The following is a 21,895-nucleotide window of genomic DNA, read 5'->3' on the forward strand; positions in this document are numbered from 1 at the left end:
TTAGGTTGATAATTTGTAAATAAGAAATGTTGTTTCATAGGAGTGTGTGGATTGATTGTGCCCCGAGTGTATGGACTAATTGCGCATTTTATGATTTACATCCACAAAGGCTCTATAATAGCTAGCTTGCAAGCCTAATTTTTATAGTACAGTTTTTTTTTTTTATTTTTTAATTTATTATTATTATTGTATTTATAATAATATAAAATGAAAGTGATATCATTTTGCAAGTGAGATAGTATTGTAGGGATGTAGAGAAAATTATGAAGAATTTATAAATTTGATGATGTAAAAATGGGATCCAATTTTAAAAGTGATAGAGTATTTTAAGAATAAGGATAATCTAATAACAAGTACATTGTGAAGAATTAGGGGCTTCGCATTGTTATCATTTTAATTTCCACAAAATTCAAAGTCTTAGCACTTACAATTTTTGTTTATGGTAAGCTCAAATTGACAAATTATATGTAAGACTAAGGTATATAATATATTATGTACATTAATTCATTATAATAATATTGTTGGCTTATAAAAATTCATATATAGATCAAGTGTAGTTTATTATAAGAATAAACATGTTCATTAAAATGATATAACAATAAACATGTTCAACACTTAAAAAAATTATTCTCTATTGTTTGTATAAATAAAATTAATGTATAAAAATATATTTTTAAAAATATTTCATTAAAACCTTTTAAGGACAATCATATTAACATATTTCTTCAATATATCCAATCAATAAGTGTGTAATAAACTTAAAGTACTGACTTAATTAACATATAATAGAGACATATAATTAACTTACAGTCGGATTTAATATACTTGCAATAATGACTTGTGAACCAATTGTAGTTACTTAAACATGCGGCAGTGGCTCAATGAATCTGCAATATTGAATTATATTAATAAACTTACAGTATTGACTTAATGACTTAATAAATTTAATACGCCTAAATTTGTTATATTTACAAACAAATTCGAGTAAAACAAAAATGCTCATGGATTTCCATTTTTTTTTTCAATTCCAAGGATAAAAATTGAGTGGTTCTGAGTTGAGGAGACACATCTCATCAATGAACTGCAATATGGCTATAAAAAGCACTAAGCAAAAAACACCCAATACTTGCTTACATAATAGATTGTGTTAAGCTATGGAGATCACTCGCCATTGTTTATGTTTATCCATCTTCTTCTTGCACTATCTAATGGTTTGCTTAACCATTAATGCCCATACCAACATTACCACTGATAAACATGCCCTTCTTTCTCTAAAATCACAAATTTCTTTTGATCCTCATAGAATATTAGCTAACAATTGGTCCGTTCACAGTATGACTCCTTGTAACTGGATTGGAGTCACATGCAACTCTCGTCACAATAGAGTGATTGCTTTGGATCTTTACAACATGGGTCTTGTTGGAGAATTAACTCCAGATTTGGGAAACCTCTCTTTCCTTGTTTCACTTAACTTGAGCCAAAACAATTTTCATAATTCTTTCCCTCGAGAACTTTCTCAATTGCAACGCCTCAAAGTTCTTCAGTGTAGCATCAATAACTTTAGTGGGAATATACCATCTTGGTTTGGTCTCTTATCAAACCTTAAATTTTTGTATTTGGGGAATAATAGTGTTAGTGGTTTCCTTCCCACGTCCCTTTTTAATCTTTCAAAACTTGAGGTCTTACATTTAGGAGTTAATTCTCTTGAAGGGAGTGTTCCAAGAGAAATAGGCAATCTTCCCCAACTAAAGTGGTTAAATTTGAGCCATAATCATCTTAGTGGATCTTTTCCTTTGGGCATCTTAAATTTGTCTAAGTTAGAAACTCTATCTCTTTCATATAATAGCCTATTTGGTGAACTTCCCCTTGATCTTGGGAATCATCTTCCTAAACTCCAAATATTTAATATGCCTGGGAACAAATTTTGTGGTGAAATCCCATTAAGTTTATCTAAATGTTCATTGCTTCAAACTATTTCTTTATCATACAATAATTTGAGTGGGCATGTGCCACAAGAATTTGGAAACTTAACAAAGCTTGAGAAGTTGTATCTTGGTAGCAATCAGTTAACAGGTATGTGTAAAGATCACTTCATAATGTAATATGAAATTTTGTTACGGTATTGTCCATTGTGTCTCGTACTTATATAGTTATATGTATACATTTCGCTTTGTTTGAGACAATAAGCAGAAAGGCAGAGTGCCTGAGTTCCTATACGAATTTTCCTATTAATAATTATTAATCTTTTGGTTCGTTATATATATATATATATATATATATATATATATATATATATATAATCAACTTAATTATAAATCAGATTACATAGGAAAGGGTATTTTGATAAAGAATATGTAATGGTAGGAGAGTCAAATTTATTATATGTATAAAAGATTTTTAACATGACAGTATGACATAAAAAATGATAAATATATTATTTAATAAAATTATTAGATTCTCAGTAAGTCAAGAAAAAGAATAATAATTTTCTCATCTTTTAAATTTTTTGAAAAGTTGAAATTTTATGACTGCCAAAGGTTCTCTAGAAAGGAGAGGGTCGGGTTAGTCATGGGCTACGATATTTGATTAATGGAACAAGAATTATGACTTAAAAAGAATTACTGAATGAAGTCAATAAATAGAGCTTGCTAAGAGTTTTCATTCACATTCTTATTAATTTGTTTTAAGCAACTTTAAGTATAAAACATATCAAACTACTTAGTGCAGATCTTAGAATAATGGTTGCGTTTTTTCCTCACATAAAAAAAAAATTAATTACATACTTACAAAATTATATCAATAACTTTTTTTATATACAAAAATGTCAATTTTGTTCTTTTAATTGTATTTTTTCTGTAATTAATGTAATCTCTTCGTAGATCCCTTATAGACTAAATTCTTCATAAAATTGAGAGGTTAAATCAACACTACAAATAACTAAGAGATTATACATATACCATGGTCACAATTAATGAACTAATAGTGCTATTTTACCTTTTTATATTATAATTTTTATAATTTTGTAATAAACAACATTATTTAATTAGGTTTTTTTTAATGCTACTGTCTCTATGTAGCGCCTCCACTGAGGCTTGAACTCACAACCTTCCAAATGGAAATCCAACCCGGGTACCATTAAATCACATAGTCTTGGTACATTATTTAATTAGTTAATTAATACAGATTTCCAAACTCACATTAATCTGAAGATGTGTCTATATAAATTACATACATTGATGAGCATATAATGTTATTCGTTTTACATAATATATATGTGCAAATTAAAATAAATAGGGGTTTTATGAGATAGGGGTTTTGTCATCCTTCGGTTAACTTGATTTATCTAACAACAGACTTTATGGTAGTGTTATTCATATTCTTGGGATAGGTTCATAATATATAGATGAATTGATTTCTCTCTTATTTACTAATATATTTTGTTTATTGATATGTAAATCATTTGTAGGTGCTTTTCCAAGAGAGATAGGGGCTTTGTCATCCTTGAGCGAACTAGATTTATCTAACAGCAGACTTTGTGGTACATTTATATAAAATTTAGATACTACCTAAACTACTTGAGTTATAATCATTTTTATGGCCTTCTCTTTTAAACATATTAAACTTCCATTGTTACACCATAGATAAGAGTCTACTTTACATTATGTACCATAGTCCAAAATATATTCATGTTATGCACATGCAGTTAACATGCATATTATTTACATGTAGTTAATAAATTATGTACTATTATATTAACATATTATGTACTGTAGTTAAAAAATATATGCATTATTACATTTAACGTATTATGTACATGTATTAACATATTATGTAATTTCAGTTAATAAATTATGTACCTATTACAATAAACATATTATGTATATATATTCAGTTTATTTACAAGTACATAATATGTTAACTGAGATTACATAATATATTAACTGCATGTACATAATCGGAATGTCGTTTTTGGAACATGGTCCACAATGCAAGGTTGGTCCTGGTCCATGGTAAAATTTGCCATTAAACTTGTCTAAGTTGAAAACTCTATTATCTCTTTTAGCCAATAACTTATTTGGTAGCAAATTATATTGTTGGACCACGAATAAATATTCATCTTTAGTATATTGGTTGTTCATTTTTAATTTACTGAAAGTTCATTTTTAGATAGTATATCAAATAATGAATTTTTAGTACACAACAAATAAACATTCAGTATATTAAAAATGAACTTTAAGTATACTAAAAAAGAATTTTGTGTTAGTGGTTTAATTTACAAGATGAACAACGTTCCATGGTATAATGATTGTTATTTGGTGAACTTCCTGTTGATCTTGGAAATCATCTCTCTATACTCCAAAAACTTAACATGCATAAGAACAAATTTAGAGGTGAAATCCCAAGATTCCCATCAAGTTTATATAAATGTGTATTGCTTCAGAGTAAATCTCTATCTTACAACAATTTTAGTTGGCATGTACCAAAACAATTTGAAAACTACCCAAAGCTTAATGTGTTATATCTTCATAACAATCAGTTAAGAGGTATCCATAAAGATAATTTGTAACTTCATGTGTAATATGAACTTCTGTTACAGTATTGGGGATCATACTTAGAGCTATGCCTTTCTCTTTGCTTGAGACTAAGTAAAAAGGCACACAATAACTCATAAACTCAACAATCATGCCTATACAAATTTCCCTATTACTATTTGTGCTTTGATTATTTTTTTCACGCGTTAAATATTTGACAATTTCTAGCTCTTAACTTTGTTTTCTTATATCTCATATCTCGGGATGGTTCATTATATGCATTGTCATGCTTGCATCTTCTTAATTTATAATTTTATATGTCAACTGTGTCTCTGGTAATGTACCTCTTTGTTAAGTCACTCAGTAAGTGACACAAGAAAAACAATTTAATTTGATTAGAATTAGTTCCGCAAAAGTGGGATCACCTAAGTTTAAAAAAAAAAAAAAACAAAAACAAAAACAAAAACAATTTGATTCCTAATTTGTCCTAACTCCTAACTACTAATAGTGTTTTTCTTCTCTCAGGACGTATGCCAAAGGAACTTGGGAATTTAACCATGCTTCAACTCCTATATATGGGATATAACAACTTTGAAGGTACACACATCTATCTCCCATGAAAACTTACTAGATTTTTCGTAAGAATGTGCGGACAGTTCTGACTAGTCTATCTAATATAATATGATAAAGATTTGAAAATTAAAGAAATAAAGTAAACTACATTTGAAAACCGTTTTCTAAATGTACTTATATATTTCAAAAAGCATTATATAATAAATTTATTAAAAATAAATATATAATACAGTAAACATTAATATGCATCATATTAAAAATAAATCTGTATGTCAATGATCAAGTCATACGTTATTTATTGTTTATTAATATGAAAATAATTTGCAGGTGTTATTCCAAAGGAGATATACGCTTTGCGTTCCTTACGTTCTCTTAATTTACCGTTCAACCGTCTCTCTGGTTCGTACCTCTTTGTTAATTCATAATCAGATAATCAAAGCAATTCCCTTCCTTAGTGAATTTAATTTGTCGTCACTACGCAACTTATAGTAACAAAGCATTGTTTTTCTTTTCTCAGGACATATGCCAAAGGAACTTGGGAATTTAACCATGCTTCAATTCCTAGACATTGGATCTAACACTTTGAAGGTACATACATTCAGAACTAGATTTTGGTCTAATTTGATCTCTTCATTTGGCAAGATTTCATAGATATATAGAATTTAATGGGTATTTTAATCTTATTTATTTATTTATTTATTTATTGCATTAGGGACATTTAGATAGTTTTCCACATAATTTCCTTGTAGATCGTTTTCTTATAAATTGTGATGCGTGATTTTAGGGAATAATAACAATAGTTTTAAGAATTTTTCATGTCATTTTCTTTGTTCTTTCTTTTGATTTTTTCTACCACGGGTGGTGACTCTTCGATATGACTTCATGTTTGTTCTCTTAGTTTTTTTTTTTTTTTTTTTTTTTTTTTTTTTTTTTTTTTGTTTTTTTGTTTGTTTGTTTGTTTGTTTTTTTTTTTGTTTTTTTGTTTTTTTTGTTTTTTTTTTTTGTGGTTCATTGGAGTATGTTTTGATTATTGTTGATAAATCATTGATTTTAGAGTAAAAGACATTTTTAGTCCTAAATTTATAGTGGCTTGGACAATTTTAGTCCTTTATAAAAAAATTTGCCATTTTATGGACAGAGTTATTGTGGCGAGGACATTTTTGGTCCTCCATCTATATTTCTGTTAGATAACCGTCTGAGAGAGGGGTAATTACGTCAATTTAGGCTATCTCCTTCTATCTATTATATCTATGTGTGTTTTGTTTTCTTCTCGGTCATAATTCGAAGGAGTCGGAGAGTCCAAGTTGCAGTTGTACGAAGAAATTGCCGGAGAATCGAAGTCACCAAACAGGTTACTAATCAAATAGATAGAAGGAGAATCGAAGCCGCCAAACACACATTGATATAATAGATAGAAGGAGATAGCCTAAATTGACGTAATTGCCCCTCTCTCATACGGTTATCTAACAGAAATATAGACGGAGGACCAAAAATGTCCTCGCCACAATAACTCTGTCCATAAAATGGCAAATTTTTTTATAAAGGACTAAAATTGTCCAAGCCACTATAAGTCTAGGACCAAAAATGTCTTTTACTCTTGATTTTAAGAAGGGTTGCATTGTATGTCATTGAGTTGTGCATGGAGGCGCTAAGTGTGGTGCACCGTAGGACACCTTTGTGCACTCCAAAGTAACAGTTGTGCATTGCTAGTAGCAAAGGTGTGCATTCTATGGGGCAATGCTGTGTATTCTATGTTAGTATGACGGTGGTCAATTTTGTGGGGTTTAGGAGTTTAAGGTTTTAAGGTGTGCACTTACACAATGATGGACACCTTTTGCACTCTTAGAGTAAAAAAGTTGTGCATTACTAGTCCTAAAGATGCTCGGGGGCAGTGTTGTGCATTATGTGTTAGTATTGCAGTGGTCAATTTTGTGGGGTTTAAGGTTTAGGGTTTGGGGGTATATTAGGGTTCAGAAGTTTAGGGGTTAGGGTTCCGGATTTAGGGGTTTGGGGGTATATTAGTGTGCACTTATAAAACAATGTACACCTTTGTGCATTGTTAGTAGTGAAGTGTGTATTTCTATGGAACTAGTGATGCATAACTTTGTTGGTGGTTGTGAATTCTGGTGGGTCCTGGGCAAGTTTTTCATGAAGGGGGGCTTTGTGCTCTGTGGTGCGTGGATCTGTGTGTTTATAGAGTACGTAGGGCTTGAAGTTAATGGTTTAGAATTTCGAATTTATGCTTTAGTGGTTAGGGGTTATAACTGTTTAATAATTATGGGTTAGTTTGATGGTTTTAGGGTTTAAGGTTTATGATGTATAGGGTTTTTCATTTAGTGGTTAGATAGGGGTTAGGGTTTAGATGTTAATACGGTGGGGGCGGTTGCGTTGGTGTAGTGGTGCATTGTGGTGGTAGATGTTGTGAGGTAGTGTGGAAAGTGTTTTAAGTGTCCTCCATGTCCCTTGAACTTCATGTCCTACATGCATGAAGTTTAAGGGACACTTAATCGTTTGTTTTTATCCATATTATTAGAGAAGAAACATGTTCGGAAAACTTACTATGGAAAGCCTGTTTGTCTTTAAATTATTGTCGCGATTGGATGTTTCTTGGTGGATTAATTTTCTTTTGACCACATATCTTGTATTATATTATGCTAATAAAATCCATAATTTTAGGAGATGGATATGTAGATCACAAGTTCACAACCATGCATATCTTGATTTTAGACCATAGTTCTCACTTGGAGCATGGAACTCATGAGAGCCAACTAGACTATATATAAAAGCTTTAGGTACTCAACTATATCAACTCAATCAATTTTTTTTCATTGACTTTTACCATTTAACCAAATTTAACGACCATCTGAAGCAGATTGAGATTATTAGCGTCATATTTTTATATCCCTGGGGGAAGGGGTTTAGTGAAAATTTATACAGTGGATTATAATCCACATTATTGCAAGGTGGAACAGTCTTGACATAGGTTTATTTTTAAATTTTAGTACCAGTATTTTATATATGCGATGAGCAAAAAAGAAAAAGAAAAAAGATACCCAATATTAATATTCATAGTTGTACTATATAATTATATAATTTTGTTTAATTCATAGTTGTAGAATTTATATTATACTAAAAGAGTAGTCGATAATTTGGGTAATAATTATGGAATGATTAATATTATATTATTAAAGTAAAAATTTTAGATATGATAAATTAATAAATATAATTATGATAACATTTAATATATATACTAATCGAAGTTTAATGATGTAAGATAATTTTATCTAATAAAAATGATTGTACAATATTTATAGAGCAATGTACAACTCAATTAGCATAGAAATACATATATAAATCATTGGTAATAACATTGATTCACTCTTATAAGTTTTTTTTTAAATTTATACTTTAGATATTTATAATACAATAATAATAATAATAATAATAATAATAATAATAATAATAACAACAACAACAACAACAACAACAACAACAACAACAACAACAATAATAATAATAATAATAATAATAATAATAATAATAGGAAAAGATAACATAAGTTATAACAGTAGGAATATTTTTGTAAAAAAATTATAATTGTATAGTACATCTCTTATATCATAATGTATGACAAAAGAACAAAAAAAAATGAACATAAATGAAGGGTACGGTACAATAATTAAGTATTGAGTATAATTTTTAAATATTAATAATTAATATAAAATAAAAATGATTATTTTCAATATAATAAAAAATGTGTATTTTGAACTAGTTATAAATGTAGTAGTAAGGATAAGTATTACGGTAGATAGTTATAGTCGAGAATAAAAATGATATCCTAACAATTTTTTTATATTAAAATAATTAAAGTCTTATTAATGCAATATTATTGATGAGTTAGTTATAAAAATTAAATTACTTTTTATTAAAAATTGTATGATTATAATATGCTTATTGATGTTGTCAAATAGTAATTAAAGAGTAGTTATGCATTTAAGTTATAGCATATGATCGAATTCATAAGGTTTCCTTAGGTTTATATATAATTGAGTACTCAATTGTTGTTAATGTAAACTATTCATCTTGTAAACTCTCATTGATATTTTGAAATATTATTATTTTTCCTATAAGATTTATTAGATAATGAATTTTCGTATTTACATTCTTAAAATAGAGAGAAATTTTATCTTATAAATAGTAGATCAGCTTGTAATAAAATATACATTTTAATTGAAGAAATATAAATTTGAAATAGAAAATTAAAATTTTTGCAACAACAAATAAGGTTTGATTTAAATAACAAGAAGACACTGTATTCTTAGAATAATAATAGTATGCAAGTCATATTCCTTTAGCTTACAACATGTCTGAAGGACGAAGCCGTGGCTCCCGTCGCAATGGCGACCCGGAGGTAGACTTAAGAGATCAGTTGAATCAACGGAACTCGCAGAGCCAGGAGGACGACTCAGCGCCTCGGAACCGACCTCCGGCAATAATACCTCTCACCCCCGAGCAAATTCAGGCCATCGCCCGTGCTGTCGCGGCAGAGACTCAGGAGAGGAGAGAGTCATCAGTCTCGCGACCGCCTAACATACAGCCGCTTAATCAGCAAGTACCCCAGAGGTCGGACAAAGGTCGGCGAGAGGATCAAAGGTCGGAAGAACCACCAGCGCGGTCAGTTCATTCGAGGCTAGGCCCGAACGTAACACGGCGTTCGGCAAGAGAGCGACTAGGCAAAGGAGAACCCAGTCGCCCAAGAACAAGTCGACAAAATCAAGAAATCAACCGTGAGAGAACTCATACCAGAAGAACCTGGACCCGGGCCCGACAAGCTGAGGTGCCCGTTCGCCATGAGGAACGGCAGGCCGAGTCCCAAGTTGGAGAAAACACCGAATCCACAAGAAATCACGCGAGAAACACCGGCGAAGTGGCTCACCTGGCACAAGAGTTACGGAATTTGAAAGAACAAGTGGAAGGTAGGACCAAGTCCCCGGGTCGAACGTTGCTCACCGCATTGCCTTTCTCGGCTGAGATTATGGCTTACAAAATACCCGGCGACTTCAAGTTCCCGGAGCAAGCCACTTTCGACGGATCCGGCGACCCGCGCGAACATCTTCTGAGCTATCAAGCTAAAATGCAAGTCCTGGGAGTCCGGGATCCGGTCATGTGTCGCGCCTTCCTACCGACGCTAAAGGGCTCGGTGCAGAGATTGCTTGTGGCCTTGTCCTCAGGCTTGATCCTCAGCTTTGAGGAGCTGGCCGACCGCTTCATGAGTCATTACGCGGCTAACATCAAGCCTCAAAAGGACTTAACTCATCTGGGAGATATCCATCAGGAAAAAGGGGAGGTAAGAGAAAGACGTCCGGACATAGCCAGGCGACCCGAAGTTCGACGCATGTATGATAGGGCTAGCACCCAGCCTTACAGGCCCACTCCTCAACACCCGGTGCACGAGGTCCAGGCGGTCGCGCCGCCTCCACTACCTCCGCTCGAGGAACGCACAGCGAATGAGGATTCGGGTAAGACATCCAAGTATTGTCGATATCACAAGTCCTACACCTACAGCACGGAGGAGTGCTATTACCTAAAAAGATCATGGAGGCAATAATCCAGCAAGGGACATCGCCTCCCAATCAATGGCGAATAAGGTCCACACCTCGAGGAAGACGGTGACCCTTCGGACGCGATCGAAGGTAATCCCGGCAAGCAACCAGCGACAGACGAAGGCGAAGCCCAGTGGAGGCAAAAGCCGGTTATCAACATGATAGTCGGTGGACCTGAAGTAGGTAACTCCGCCAACACTCGAAAAGCCTGGGCTCGGCAACTATACGTGGGGATCGTATATGGACGAGAAGGCGGCTCGAAGAAAGTGTGCCGAGAGCCTATCGTCTTTACGGACAAAGATTTGCCTACCGGGGAGACGCCGCATCGTGAAGCCCTAGTCATCGCGATGGATGTAAACAGGGTGGTCGTTCGACGGATCCTAGTAGACACTGGAAGTAGTGTCAATGTCTTATATCTCGAAACCTTCACCAAAATGGGGTTGGCATGAGAGCAGTTGGCCCCAGTTAAGACGCCATTGGCCGGCTTCACAGGCGACTCCGTGGAAGCGGAAGGATCTATCACTCGGCCCGTTGAGGTTGGCAGTTATCCCGACGTGCAGAAGCTAGATATGAAGTTCATTGTGGTCGACCTGGCTTGCTCTCACAATGCAATCCTCGGTCGGCCGGGCCTGGAAGATTTAGGAGCATTGATCTCCATCGAGCATCTCTGCCTAAAGTTTCGCACAACGAGTGGGGTGGGCGTGTTCCATTGTGATGGAAGGGTCGCCTGCGATTGTTACCTGCAAGCCTGCCGAGGCATGGGCAAACGGGAGATGCAGGTCCACGAGATCACGGAGCGACCCCCGAAGAAGACGATGCCGCCTCGACCCGAACCGGTCGTGGAACTAGAGGAAGTCGAGCTCTATTCAGCTCAACCAGAGAGGCGATCAAGGATTGGAGTTGGCCTCCGAGAGGAGGTACGAGAATAAGTAATAAGGGTGCTCCGAGAAAATCGCCTGGTCTTTGCTTGGGGACCCGAGGATATGCCCGGAGTGGACAGATCTATCATCTCTCACAGGCTTGCCGTCGACCCCAGCCACCGACCTGTGATCCAGAAAAAGCGGTACTTAGCCAATGATCGCAGAGAGTTCGTCAAAAAGGAAGTAAACACGCTGCTAGCCACCGGCCATATCCGAGAAGTCAAGTATCCGGAGTGGTTAGCCAACGTGGTGCTTGTGCCAAAACCACCAGCTTGGAGGATGTGTGTGGACTACACCGACCTTAACAAAGTCTGACCAGTTGGTTGACGAGACAGCAGGGTCGGCATTACTGAGCTTCATGGATGCCTTCCGAGGGTATCACCAAATTTACATGCACAAGGCCGATGAGGAGAAAACAGTCTTCCTTACCCCGGACGACGTGTATTGTTACCAAGTCATGCCTTTCGGACTCAAAAATGCAAGGGCCACGTACACCCGGATGGTCCCCCGGCTGTTTCAAAATCTGTTAGGAAAATCCATGGCAGCCTACGTGGACGATATGCTGGTGAGAAGTCGGGAAGAAGCTGGTCACGCTAGAGACCTAGCCGACTGCTTCCAGGTAATGCTTAAGTACAATCTACGGCTCAATCCCAAAAAGTGCGCTTTTGCCATGCAAGAGGGAAAATTCTTGGGATACATGGTGACCAAGCGAGGCATTGAGCCAAACCCTGAGAAGGTACAGGCCATAAGGGATATGCAGCCTCCCAACACCGTTAAAGATCTGCAAAGATTGACCGGCCGACTGGCCGCTCTGAGCCGCTTCTTAAGTAAGTCGGTAGATAAGACTGTGCTCTTCTTCGAGGCCATGAAGAAGAAAGAAGGTTTCGCGTGGACGGCCGAGTGCCAGCACTCCTTTGAAGAATTGAAAAGATATCTTTCCACACCTCCGGTGCTATCCACCCCCCAGGTCGGTGAACCTTTGTATTTATATCTGGCGACGTCTTCCAAGGCCGTGAGTTCGGTACTCGTCCGAGAGGAACGGACTCAACACCCGGTTTATTATGTGAGTCGTTACCTGAAGTCAGCCGAAACTCGGTACACGTCGGATGGAAAAAGTAGTATATATATATATATATATATATATATATATATATATATATATATATATAAGTTTGTTCAAATGAGGCCACGCCTTCCCGTGCAGCTGTTTGAAGAATACACCAATAGAGGCACCAATAGTGTAGGAAAACACACAACAATGAAATACAAAAATACACCAAAAAATACACCATATAACTCCCCACCCGTGCATTTCCTAACACTGTGTGGTGTTTTTATTCATAACTAATGGTGTGTTTTTGGTGATGCGTACCAAATTTGTGCATTTTTTTGTTGTGCAATTCCTAATGTTGATGGTGTATATTTGCATAATTATTGGTGTGATGGCACTGATAGCATGGGATGGCGCGACCGCACCTGAACTCAACTCTCTCTCTCTCTCTCTCTCTCTCTCTCTCTCTCTATATATATATATATATATATATATATATATATATATATATATATATATATATATATATATATTATTTGGATATATAGATCGACTTACACCACCAATAGTATGTCAAATTGTCAATGATCAACCTTGTAATAGAGGGGTAAAAGTTTGGAAGAATGAGAGTCTCACCAGCGATAGTGTGGGAGCAACCTCTCAAAGTGAGGGAGCTCCTTGTGCGCAGTAAACAAAGGTCTAGCATCTATGGTTCATGTTCAGTTGAGTTACCATGATTTACATCCTCTCAGATGTTCTGTTGGGCCGGAGTATGGGGGGTCCTTAGGGTTGGGGTTCAACCTTGAAAGAATGATCAACCTTGTAATTTGGAACCTTCTCTTATAATTAGCTCATTTATTAAGTACTCTGTAATAAGTTAGTCGTTGTTTATTAATATGAAAATAATTTGCAGGTGTTATTCCAAAGGAGATATACGCTTTGCGTTCCTTACGTTCTCTTAATTTACAGTCCAACCGTCTCTCTGGTTCGTACCTCTTTGTTATGTAATCATCAGATAATCAAAGCAGTTTCCTTCCTAAGTTAATTTAATTTGTCGTCACTACAACGTATAGTAACAAAGCATTGTTTTTTTTCTCTCAGGACATATGCCAAAGGAGCTTGGGAATTTAACCATGCTTCAATTCCTAGGCATTGGATATAACAATTTTGGAGGTACATTCAATGCTATACTGCTAAGGGTCGTTTGGAAAGCAGGAAAATGACTTCTGGAAAATGAGTCATTTTTCGGAAAACATTTTCCTTTCCAGTGTTTGGTTGCATTCTGGAAAACTGTTTTTGTGTGTTTGGTTCATTTTTTGGAAAATGAGTAGAATTATATAATTAAACATTTTAATTATTTTATTTAGAATATTACAACATGTATAATAATATATAATAATATAATAATATAATAATAATTTTAAATATAATAAAAATAACTAATAATATATCAAAAATATTATGGTGTTGGTGGTGGTGTAGTGGTAGTAGTGTTATTCGTTATATAATAATAATAATAATAATAATAATAATAATAATAATAGTAATAATAATAATAATAATAATAATAATAATAATAATAATAATAATAATTGGTGGTAGTGGTGGTGGCGGCGGCGGTAGTGTGATGGTGGTGGTGTGGTGGTGGTGGCGGCGGCGGTGATATGGTGGTGGTGGTGGCGACGACGGTGGTTGCGGTGGTGTGGTGGTGGCGGTAGCGGTAGTGGTGGTGGTGGCGGCTACGGTGGTTGCGGTGGTATGGTGGTGGTGGTGGCGGCGGCGGTAGTGGTGGTGGTGTGATGGTGGTGGTGGTGGCAGCGACGGTGGTTGCGGTGGTATGGTGGTGGTGGTGGCGGCGGTGGTGGTGGCGTGATGGTGGTGGTGTGGTGGCGGTGGTATAGTGGTGGTGGTGGCGTGGTGGCGGTGGTATAGTGGTGGTGGTGGCGTGGTGGCGATGGTAGGGTGACAGTGGTGGCGGCGACGATGGTTGCGGTGGTATGGTGTTGATGGTGTTGGTGGTGGTAGTGGTTGCGGTGGTATGGTGTTGGTGGTGGTAGTGGTGGTGGTGTGATGGTGGCGGTGGTTGCGGTGGTATAGTGGTGGTGGCGGCGGCAGTAGTGGTGGTGGTGGTGGTAGTGAGGTTGTGGTGGTATGGTGTTGATGATGTTGGTGGTGGTGTGATGTTGGTGTAAAAGTTGGAAAATGACTTCCCCCAAAAAAAGAAGTCATTTTCCTCCAAAACAAGCCTATTTTCCAAAGTCAATGGAAAATGATTTCCGTTGACTTGATTTTCCAGACACATCCAAACAATGGAAACTTGAAAAATGATTTCCAGAACTCATTTTTAAGGTTTCCAAACACACCCTAAATGTATAAATTCAGAATTTTTTTTGAATGCTAATTACTCTATAAACTCAGAATTTATTCCTATATTTACTTAAGTTTGGACTCTAAATGAATAATTATAAATCATTTTAAATAAGAAAATGACACATAATTATTACTTTCAACCAATCATAATGAGTTTAAAAAAACCTCCTTTACAATAAATACAATACATAATATTTATTTACTTTTTTTCAACACTCATAATTCTAATATTTATTTACTTTTTTTTAAACACTCATAATTCTTTACAAGTTTGTATTTGTTCTACACTAAAAGATTGAATCCAATCATTTATTTACTTATTATGCATGTATGTATCATCTAAAAGTATTGTTCATTCATATTTTTAATAATTTTTTATTCAATATAATTTTTTGAAGTTAAAAAAGAATATTGAACTAAGTATATATAAAACATTAACTTTTTTTTTTCGTTATTAATTTGTACAGTTCTTCACTTGTTATAAATTTGTAATAAACAACATTTTTTTGATAATACGTACTGTTTTTAAAATTAAAACTTACACATAAAATGAATACAAGGTACGTAAGTACATAATCTTGTAAAAGTCTAGTTCATATGAAATGTGTAATAAATTTTGACTAATAAAATGTAATATATTTTATAAATTTATAGAAAACTATTATATTTTAGCTAACAGTATTACAGGTCTCACATGAAGCGGTTTCATTTAAGACTAGGCTCTGTTTGGTAAGATAGCTGATAAGCTAATTTTGGTTGGTTTGACTGATCAATAGACTATTTAAAGTTTTTGGTAAAATAGCTTATTGCATTAACTTATTGGGACAATAAGCAAAATTTTGAAAAGTTAAAGAAGAGTAGAGTTTTTGGTTTGCTGATTTGCCTTAATTATGAAATGATAATCAATTTACCATTGTCTTCCCTAACATTATATCTATCTTGTTGTTGTTCATCTACCTTGCCCTTTTTTCTTTCTGTATCCCTAATAACAATAATAAATTTTTTTTTATTTCACTCATCCTTGTAATAAAAAAAAATTAATAAATAAATAAACAAACAAATAAAAATTGTAAAACTAATTTAAGAGTTAATAAATTAGCATAATATATTTATGCCCTTATAGTGTTATAAGTCATTTTACATCCAATCAGCTAAAAGTAAATAATTAATTTACCAAATACTTTTTTACAAGTAACTAATTTATATTATCAGTTGGTCAAACCAAGTAACCCAATCAACTATCCGCTATTAGCCAATTGCCAAACACTTTGTCATTAAAGAATATGAACTTGGGAATCTAGGTTAGAATTTAAAATAGTTCAAATTATTTTAAATAAAAATGTATTGAAGTTAAAATGCAATATGATAATAATATCCATAATTCCATATATTAATTCAAAGTTTATTGCACAACTTATTTTCACATATTATAATTTTATTGAAGAAAATAAGCATTTTTGCTGCAGGTGTAATTCCAAAAGAGTTGGGAAAATTTCATATGTTGGAGGAAGTATATTTTTACTTTGCTAACTTAAGTGGGTCTATACCCAAGGAAGTTTTCAACATTTCTTCTTTAAAAAGAATTTCTTTTGCATTCAATTATAACCTTGTGGGCACCCTTCCTTCAAGCATTGGGCATGCTTTGTTGAACCTAGAGGGGCTCTATCTTGGTGCTAATAAGCTCTCTGGAGTGATACCAGACTCTCTCTCAAATTGTTCAAAACTTACGATTTTAAGTCTTACCACAAACCATTTCACTGGCACATTACCTACATCTCTTGGTAATTTAAGGCTCCTAAAACAACTATATATAAGTCAAAACATGCTCACAAATGATGCTTCATCTCTAGAGTTAAGTATAATCAACTCTTTGGTAAATTGTAAGTACTTGGAGAAGGTATACTTAGATTATAACCCTCTAGATGCTATCCTCCCGTCATCAATTGGGAATCTTTCTTCATCCCTTCAAGTTCTATCGGTGTCGAGTTGTGGGTTAAAGGGAATCATACCAAACCATCTAGGAAACTTAAGCAGCTTGATTACCTTGAATCTGGATAGGAATAACTTGGTCGGCTTTATTCCACCAATACTAGGTAGGGTTAGTAAGCTCCAAGGATTGTATCTCAGTAATAACAAATTGAGTGATTCCATTCCTGATAGCCTTTGTGATCTTCACAATCTATATGAACTATTTTTGAGAAACAATAATCAGTTGTCTGGCAGATTGCTACAATGCTTCGGTAACATCACTTCCCTCGGAAGAATATATCTAGATTCAAACCGTTTGACTTCTAGAATACCTTCAAGTTTGTGCTACCTCAAAGACCTGTTAGAGCTTAATTTGAGTTCAAACTTCTTAGATGGATGTATACCCAACGATGTTGAAGGTTTGAAGGAACTTTCATTTCTAGATATATCCCACAATCAAATCTCAGGAAATATCCCTGTCACTATTGGACAATTGCAAAATTTGATTTCTCTTTCCCTAGAAATGAATAAACTAGATGGATCTATTCCAGAGCAAATAAGTCAAATGTTTTCTTTGGAATTCTTAGATTTATCTCTAAACAAATTCTCTGGTTCAATTCCGGTATCTATGGAAAGACTTGAATACCTCAAATACTTCAATGTTTCATTCAATGAATTGAGTGGTGAAATTCCATCAGCTGGTTGTTTCAAGAACTTCTCAAGTGCATCATTCATGTTCAACAAGGAGTTATGTGGAAATCCTAGGTTTCACGTACCACCGTGCCATTCTACTCACCATTCGAGGATTAAAATAAGATTTCTTATTGCTCTTGCATCTCTTGGGGCTTCATTGATAATTACTTTTGTAATTATTTCATTTGTCCTTTCAAAGCGACAAAGGAAACTTAGAGTCCCAAGTATGATAGATCTTGGCTTTCTATGGGATAACTTAAGGATTTCTTATAATGAGCTTTTAAGGGCTACTTCTTGCTTTAGTGAAATCAATCTCATTGGTTCAGGGAGTTTCAGCTCTGTGTATAAAGGGACTTTGGATGACGGGATGTTTATAGCAGTGAAGGTATTTAATCAATCAGAAGATGCACTTGAGAGTTTTAATGTTGAGATTGAAGTGCTAAAGAATTTACGCCATCGAAATCTCACTAAGGTGATTACTGGATGCTTTGTCGGTGACTTTAAGGCCTTGGTCCTTGAGTACATGCCAAATGGAAGCCTTGACCAGTGGCTACATTCACAAAGAAACTTCTTGGATATGACTCAAAGGTTGAATATAATGATTGATGTTGCATGTGGTTTGGACTATCTTCATAATGGTTACACAATGCCGGTGGTTCATTGTGATTTAAAGCCTGCAAATGTGCTATTAGATGAAGAAATGGTAGCCCATGTATGTGATTTTAGTGTGACAAAGTTGTTAACTAAGGAAGAGAGCTTCAAGCATACCGAAACTCTAGCAACACTAGGCTTTATGGCACCAGGTAAATGCGATTTTAACTCTAAAATATTTATCAATATTTTAAAATAATCATGGACTAGTCGTCCATTTTCCTTTTGAAATCTTATGATGGATTGATGGTAGTTTTCTTTATCGCAGAGTATGGATCCACAGGAATGATATCAACACAATGTGACATTTATAGTTTTGAAATTGTGCTAATGGAAACATTTTCAGCAAGAAGACCCACAGATGAAACATTTGGTGAAGATATGAGCTTGAAAAGTTGGATAAGTGATTCTTTACCTCATCATGTACTTCAAGTTGTAGATCCCAACTTACTAAGGGCAGATGATGAAGACTTGAATGTGAAATTGCAGTGTATATCGTCCATATTAGAATTGGCATTGCATTGTGCAGATGAATCCCCTCGAAAGCGATTAAATGCGAAAGATGTTGTAGCAAGACTGAATAAAATCAAACTTCAATTTGTAAGAAGTGTTGGGACCTGATAAAATTGGAAGAGCTTACCTTGGAATTAAAGACAATCAAGGATGCAGTTGTACTGTCACCGTTCCAGGTAATAATGAGTAATGCTATGGTTGAGATTTTAATTTAATGTGTTTACTGAGATAGCCATTTTCCCTCTCCTTTAATTTGAATTTGGCTGCAGCATACTTCAATGATGCAATTATAAGTTTATAAGTCAGATATAGTGAGGCATGCATCTTCCTTTCTCCACAGCCTGCCATGTTGACTATCTAGTTCTTGTATAGAGAAGCACTTGATCCAACATGAAGGTGAAAGCTAAGGAGTCTCACAAAGGACAACAGGTTGCTTGGGAAATTTGATCTAACTGGAATATATAGCTACAGCTCCTAGCTAGGTAAGGATATTATTTATTTTCTTCCATCCCAATATAATTAATAAGAGTTGGCTTTCCATTCTCTCACGGCTGCAAACAATCAGTTTAGATCCATCTCCTACTCTTCTCAGGAGGGCATGAACTTGGAACATTTTGAGGTAGAATGCTAAGTGAAAGATAGAATATAATTATTTGCACACAAGATAGGAGTTGAAGAAAAATCATTTAATTCTTAAAATTAAAAGCTTTGGGTAATGGTCTTACACTGAGTAAGTAGCTAGGGGGCATCATTGAGTGATGAGAAAGACATTTTATGTTGAGAGTTTAGGTGTAATAGGTTGAGGCGAGTGATGGGTAACAGAGGGATGCTGTGTTACATTTCAGAAGTTGTGATTTCTCATGAATAGAATGCATTCATCTGCAGTATGCTGTCTTTCACTTTTTTCCATATCCTGTGTGTTTTTCTTACCCGGCCTGTTCATCATTTGGGGTTAACATTTTGGGTAGCTTACATTTCATGTTCTAATCTCAGTGGTCTGGTGATACAAATAGCATCCTTGAGAATTGTTTGAGTGGCAAGGAGAAGATAATATCTGAATAGAATATGGAACTTCATAATCTGGGGAGCACCTTATCTAATGAGTGAGAAGAGCGCGCACATTAAAGAAGTGAAGAAGCTGAATGTTCTGCCAATGAGCAAGGTAATCGTATCACACCATCATGGGTTTCCTTCAATTCACTGACAATGAGAGACTAATCGGTGAGGCATGCAGCCAAGAATCAACCCTGAGATCAGAGGACCATTTTTTATGTAAAGAGGCTAGCTTATTGGAAGAAAGTAATGAATTTCTCTAGCTCTGATCTCAAGTTTCCTCCAATATGTGTTTGTGTTTTTGAAGCTAACTCTAATGGGGGTCTTAATTAAATAGCAGGTTTGAAGACAAAGACGTGCAAATAAAGGGACATGAAAGTAACTTAGCTTGTTCCTTACAAAATTATCTTGTTAAGAAGCTAAGGATGGAAAAGCATGCATGCATATATACAAGTGAAGATGAAATTAAAGATGGTGAAACCAATAAAGGTTTTCAGCCCTAAGGAGATTAGTGCCATATATGATTCTTATTAAGATGAAGGAAAGACAATCAAGGTAAAATTGAGTAATTGGTCTTACTGAGATTGCAACGCTCCCTCTCCTTTGAATTTGGGTGCAGCATACTTCATTGATGCTCAGAGGCAAGCTACTAAGGATGCAGGCATCATTGCTACCAATGTAGATACTTAGCTTGGAGGTAATAAGGGCCTTTGTAGTTATGTACATGGTTTTTGGGACTTGTTTCTTCATGTTTGGTGGTATAGCATTTGACTTATAATTTTTGTTTAGATAAGATAAATGATTCTTAGCTTCGATCTTGGCCTCACACAAAAATTTTATTTACCTTTTAATTTGTTGTTGCAGGTGATGAGCGAATCTGAGAAGCCGAAGACAAGGCCTCTGGGCAATCTGAGAAGATTACCATCACTAACGATAAAGGTCGGTTGAGGTAAGAAGAAATTGAGCGGATGTGTTCAACCCAATTATCATGATGATAAGGGTCAATTTGTGGAAGCAGAAGCACTAGCCATCTGGGTGGTTCTTAGTTGGGTTAAAGGCTTTACAGCTAATAACTCCCAAGTCTCCCCCTTTAATTTGCACTTTCTTTCAGAAATTAACGAAATGTTAGATTGTTTTTTCAATGCAGTCATTTCTTTTCATATTGCAGTATAACATTATAATTCTATAAGTTAGATTAAATTATCACTAATATATGAAATAATTAATTGATACCTCTGTTTCTCTCCTTGAGGGAATGTCACAAGATTGAACTTCGATGGTGGAGTATTTAGCTACAAGGGTTAGAGAAAGTATATTAAACAAATACAACAATGTAATAGAGTAATAGTACTCAAAAAATTAATTAAGCCAATAACAAAAAAATGTTTTAAGAGATTTATAGGAAATTATCACATTAATTAAATCTCTATCTCTATATTTTTTTTTACTTTTTCAACAAAATGAAACACAAAGAATCAATAACGTTTTCACTGAGGCTTGAACTCATAATAATCTTCCAAATGGAAGTCCAACCCGAGTACCATTAGACCACATAGTCCTGGTATCTCTATCTCTATATATATTAAAGTAAAATGATTGTCAAATTTTTTTTCCTCCAAAGTGTGAAAGCAATAATAATAATAATAATAATAATAATAATAATAATAATAATAATCCAAACAAAACTATATACAAAATAAAATTAAAATTAACAAAAAAAAAAAAAAATGGAGCCACGGCTTCCCTATGTATATGATGTGGGATCATTTTGATCCACATTGAAAATGTTTGAAAAGATGAGCTCTTGAGCTCCTCTATATAAGAGGTACAAACATAATTGTTTGCCCATCAATGTGGCAAGTATTGAGAAGTCAAAAGGTTCTTATCTAAGAAACCTTAGCTTTGTCTTCTAATTTTAGTTTATTATTTATTATTTATTTATTATTTATTATTAGTGGGGGTTGAGAG

General features: G+C 34.7%; 1 protein-coding gene across 1 annotated transcript; it reads left to right on the top strand.

The window, feature by feature from the left end:
* Positions 1 to 1,089: 1,089 nt before the first annotated feature.
* On the top strand, positions 1,090 to 21,087 carry LOC109172293 (probable LRR receptor-like serine/threonine-protein kinase At3g47570). Its single transcript, XM_019321459.1, has 14 exons — positions 1,090 to 2,073; positions 3,467 to 3,538; positions 5,058 to 5,129; positions 5,433 to 5,504; positions 5,623 to 5,693; positions 13,593 to 13,672; positions 13,836 to 13,852; positions 16,516 to 18,513; positions 18,630 to 19,050; positions 19,247 to 19,356; positions 19,868 to 20,036; positions 20,109 to 20,173; positions 20,265 to 20,624; positions 20,792 to 21,087. Exons 1-9 carry the CDS (start codon positions 1,155 to 1,157, stop codon positions 18,980 to 18,982), a joined length of 3,654 nt encoding a protein of 1,217 aa, XP_019177004.1. The 5' UTR covers positions 1,090 to 1,154; the 3' UTR covers positions 18,983 to 19,050; positions 19,247 to 19,356; positions 19,868 to 20,036; positions 20,109 to 20,173; positions 20,265 to 20,624; positions 20,792 to 21,087.
* The last annotated feature ends 808 nt before the right edge of the window (positions 21,088 to 21,895 follow it).

The sequence above is a fragment of the Ipomoea nil genome, unplaced genomic scaffold (assembly GCF_001879475.1).
Source record: "Ipomoea nil cultivar Tokyo-kokei standard unplaced genomic scaffold, Asagao_1.1 scaffold0415, whole genome shotgun sequence".
In the NCBI taxonomy this organism is placed as follows: Eukaryota; Viridiplantae; Streptophyta; class Magnoliopsida; order Solanales; family Convolvulaceae; genus Ipomoea; species Ipomoea nil.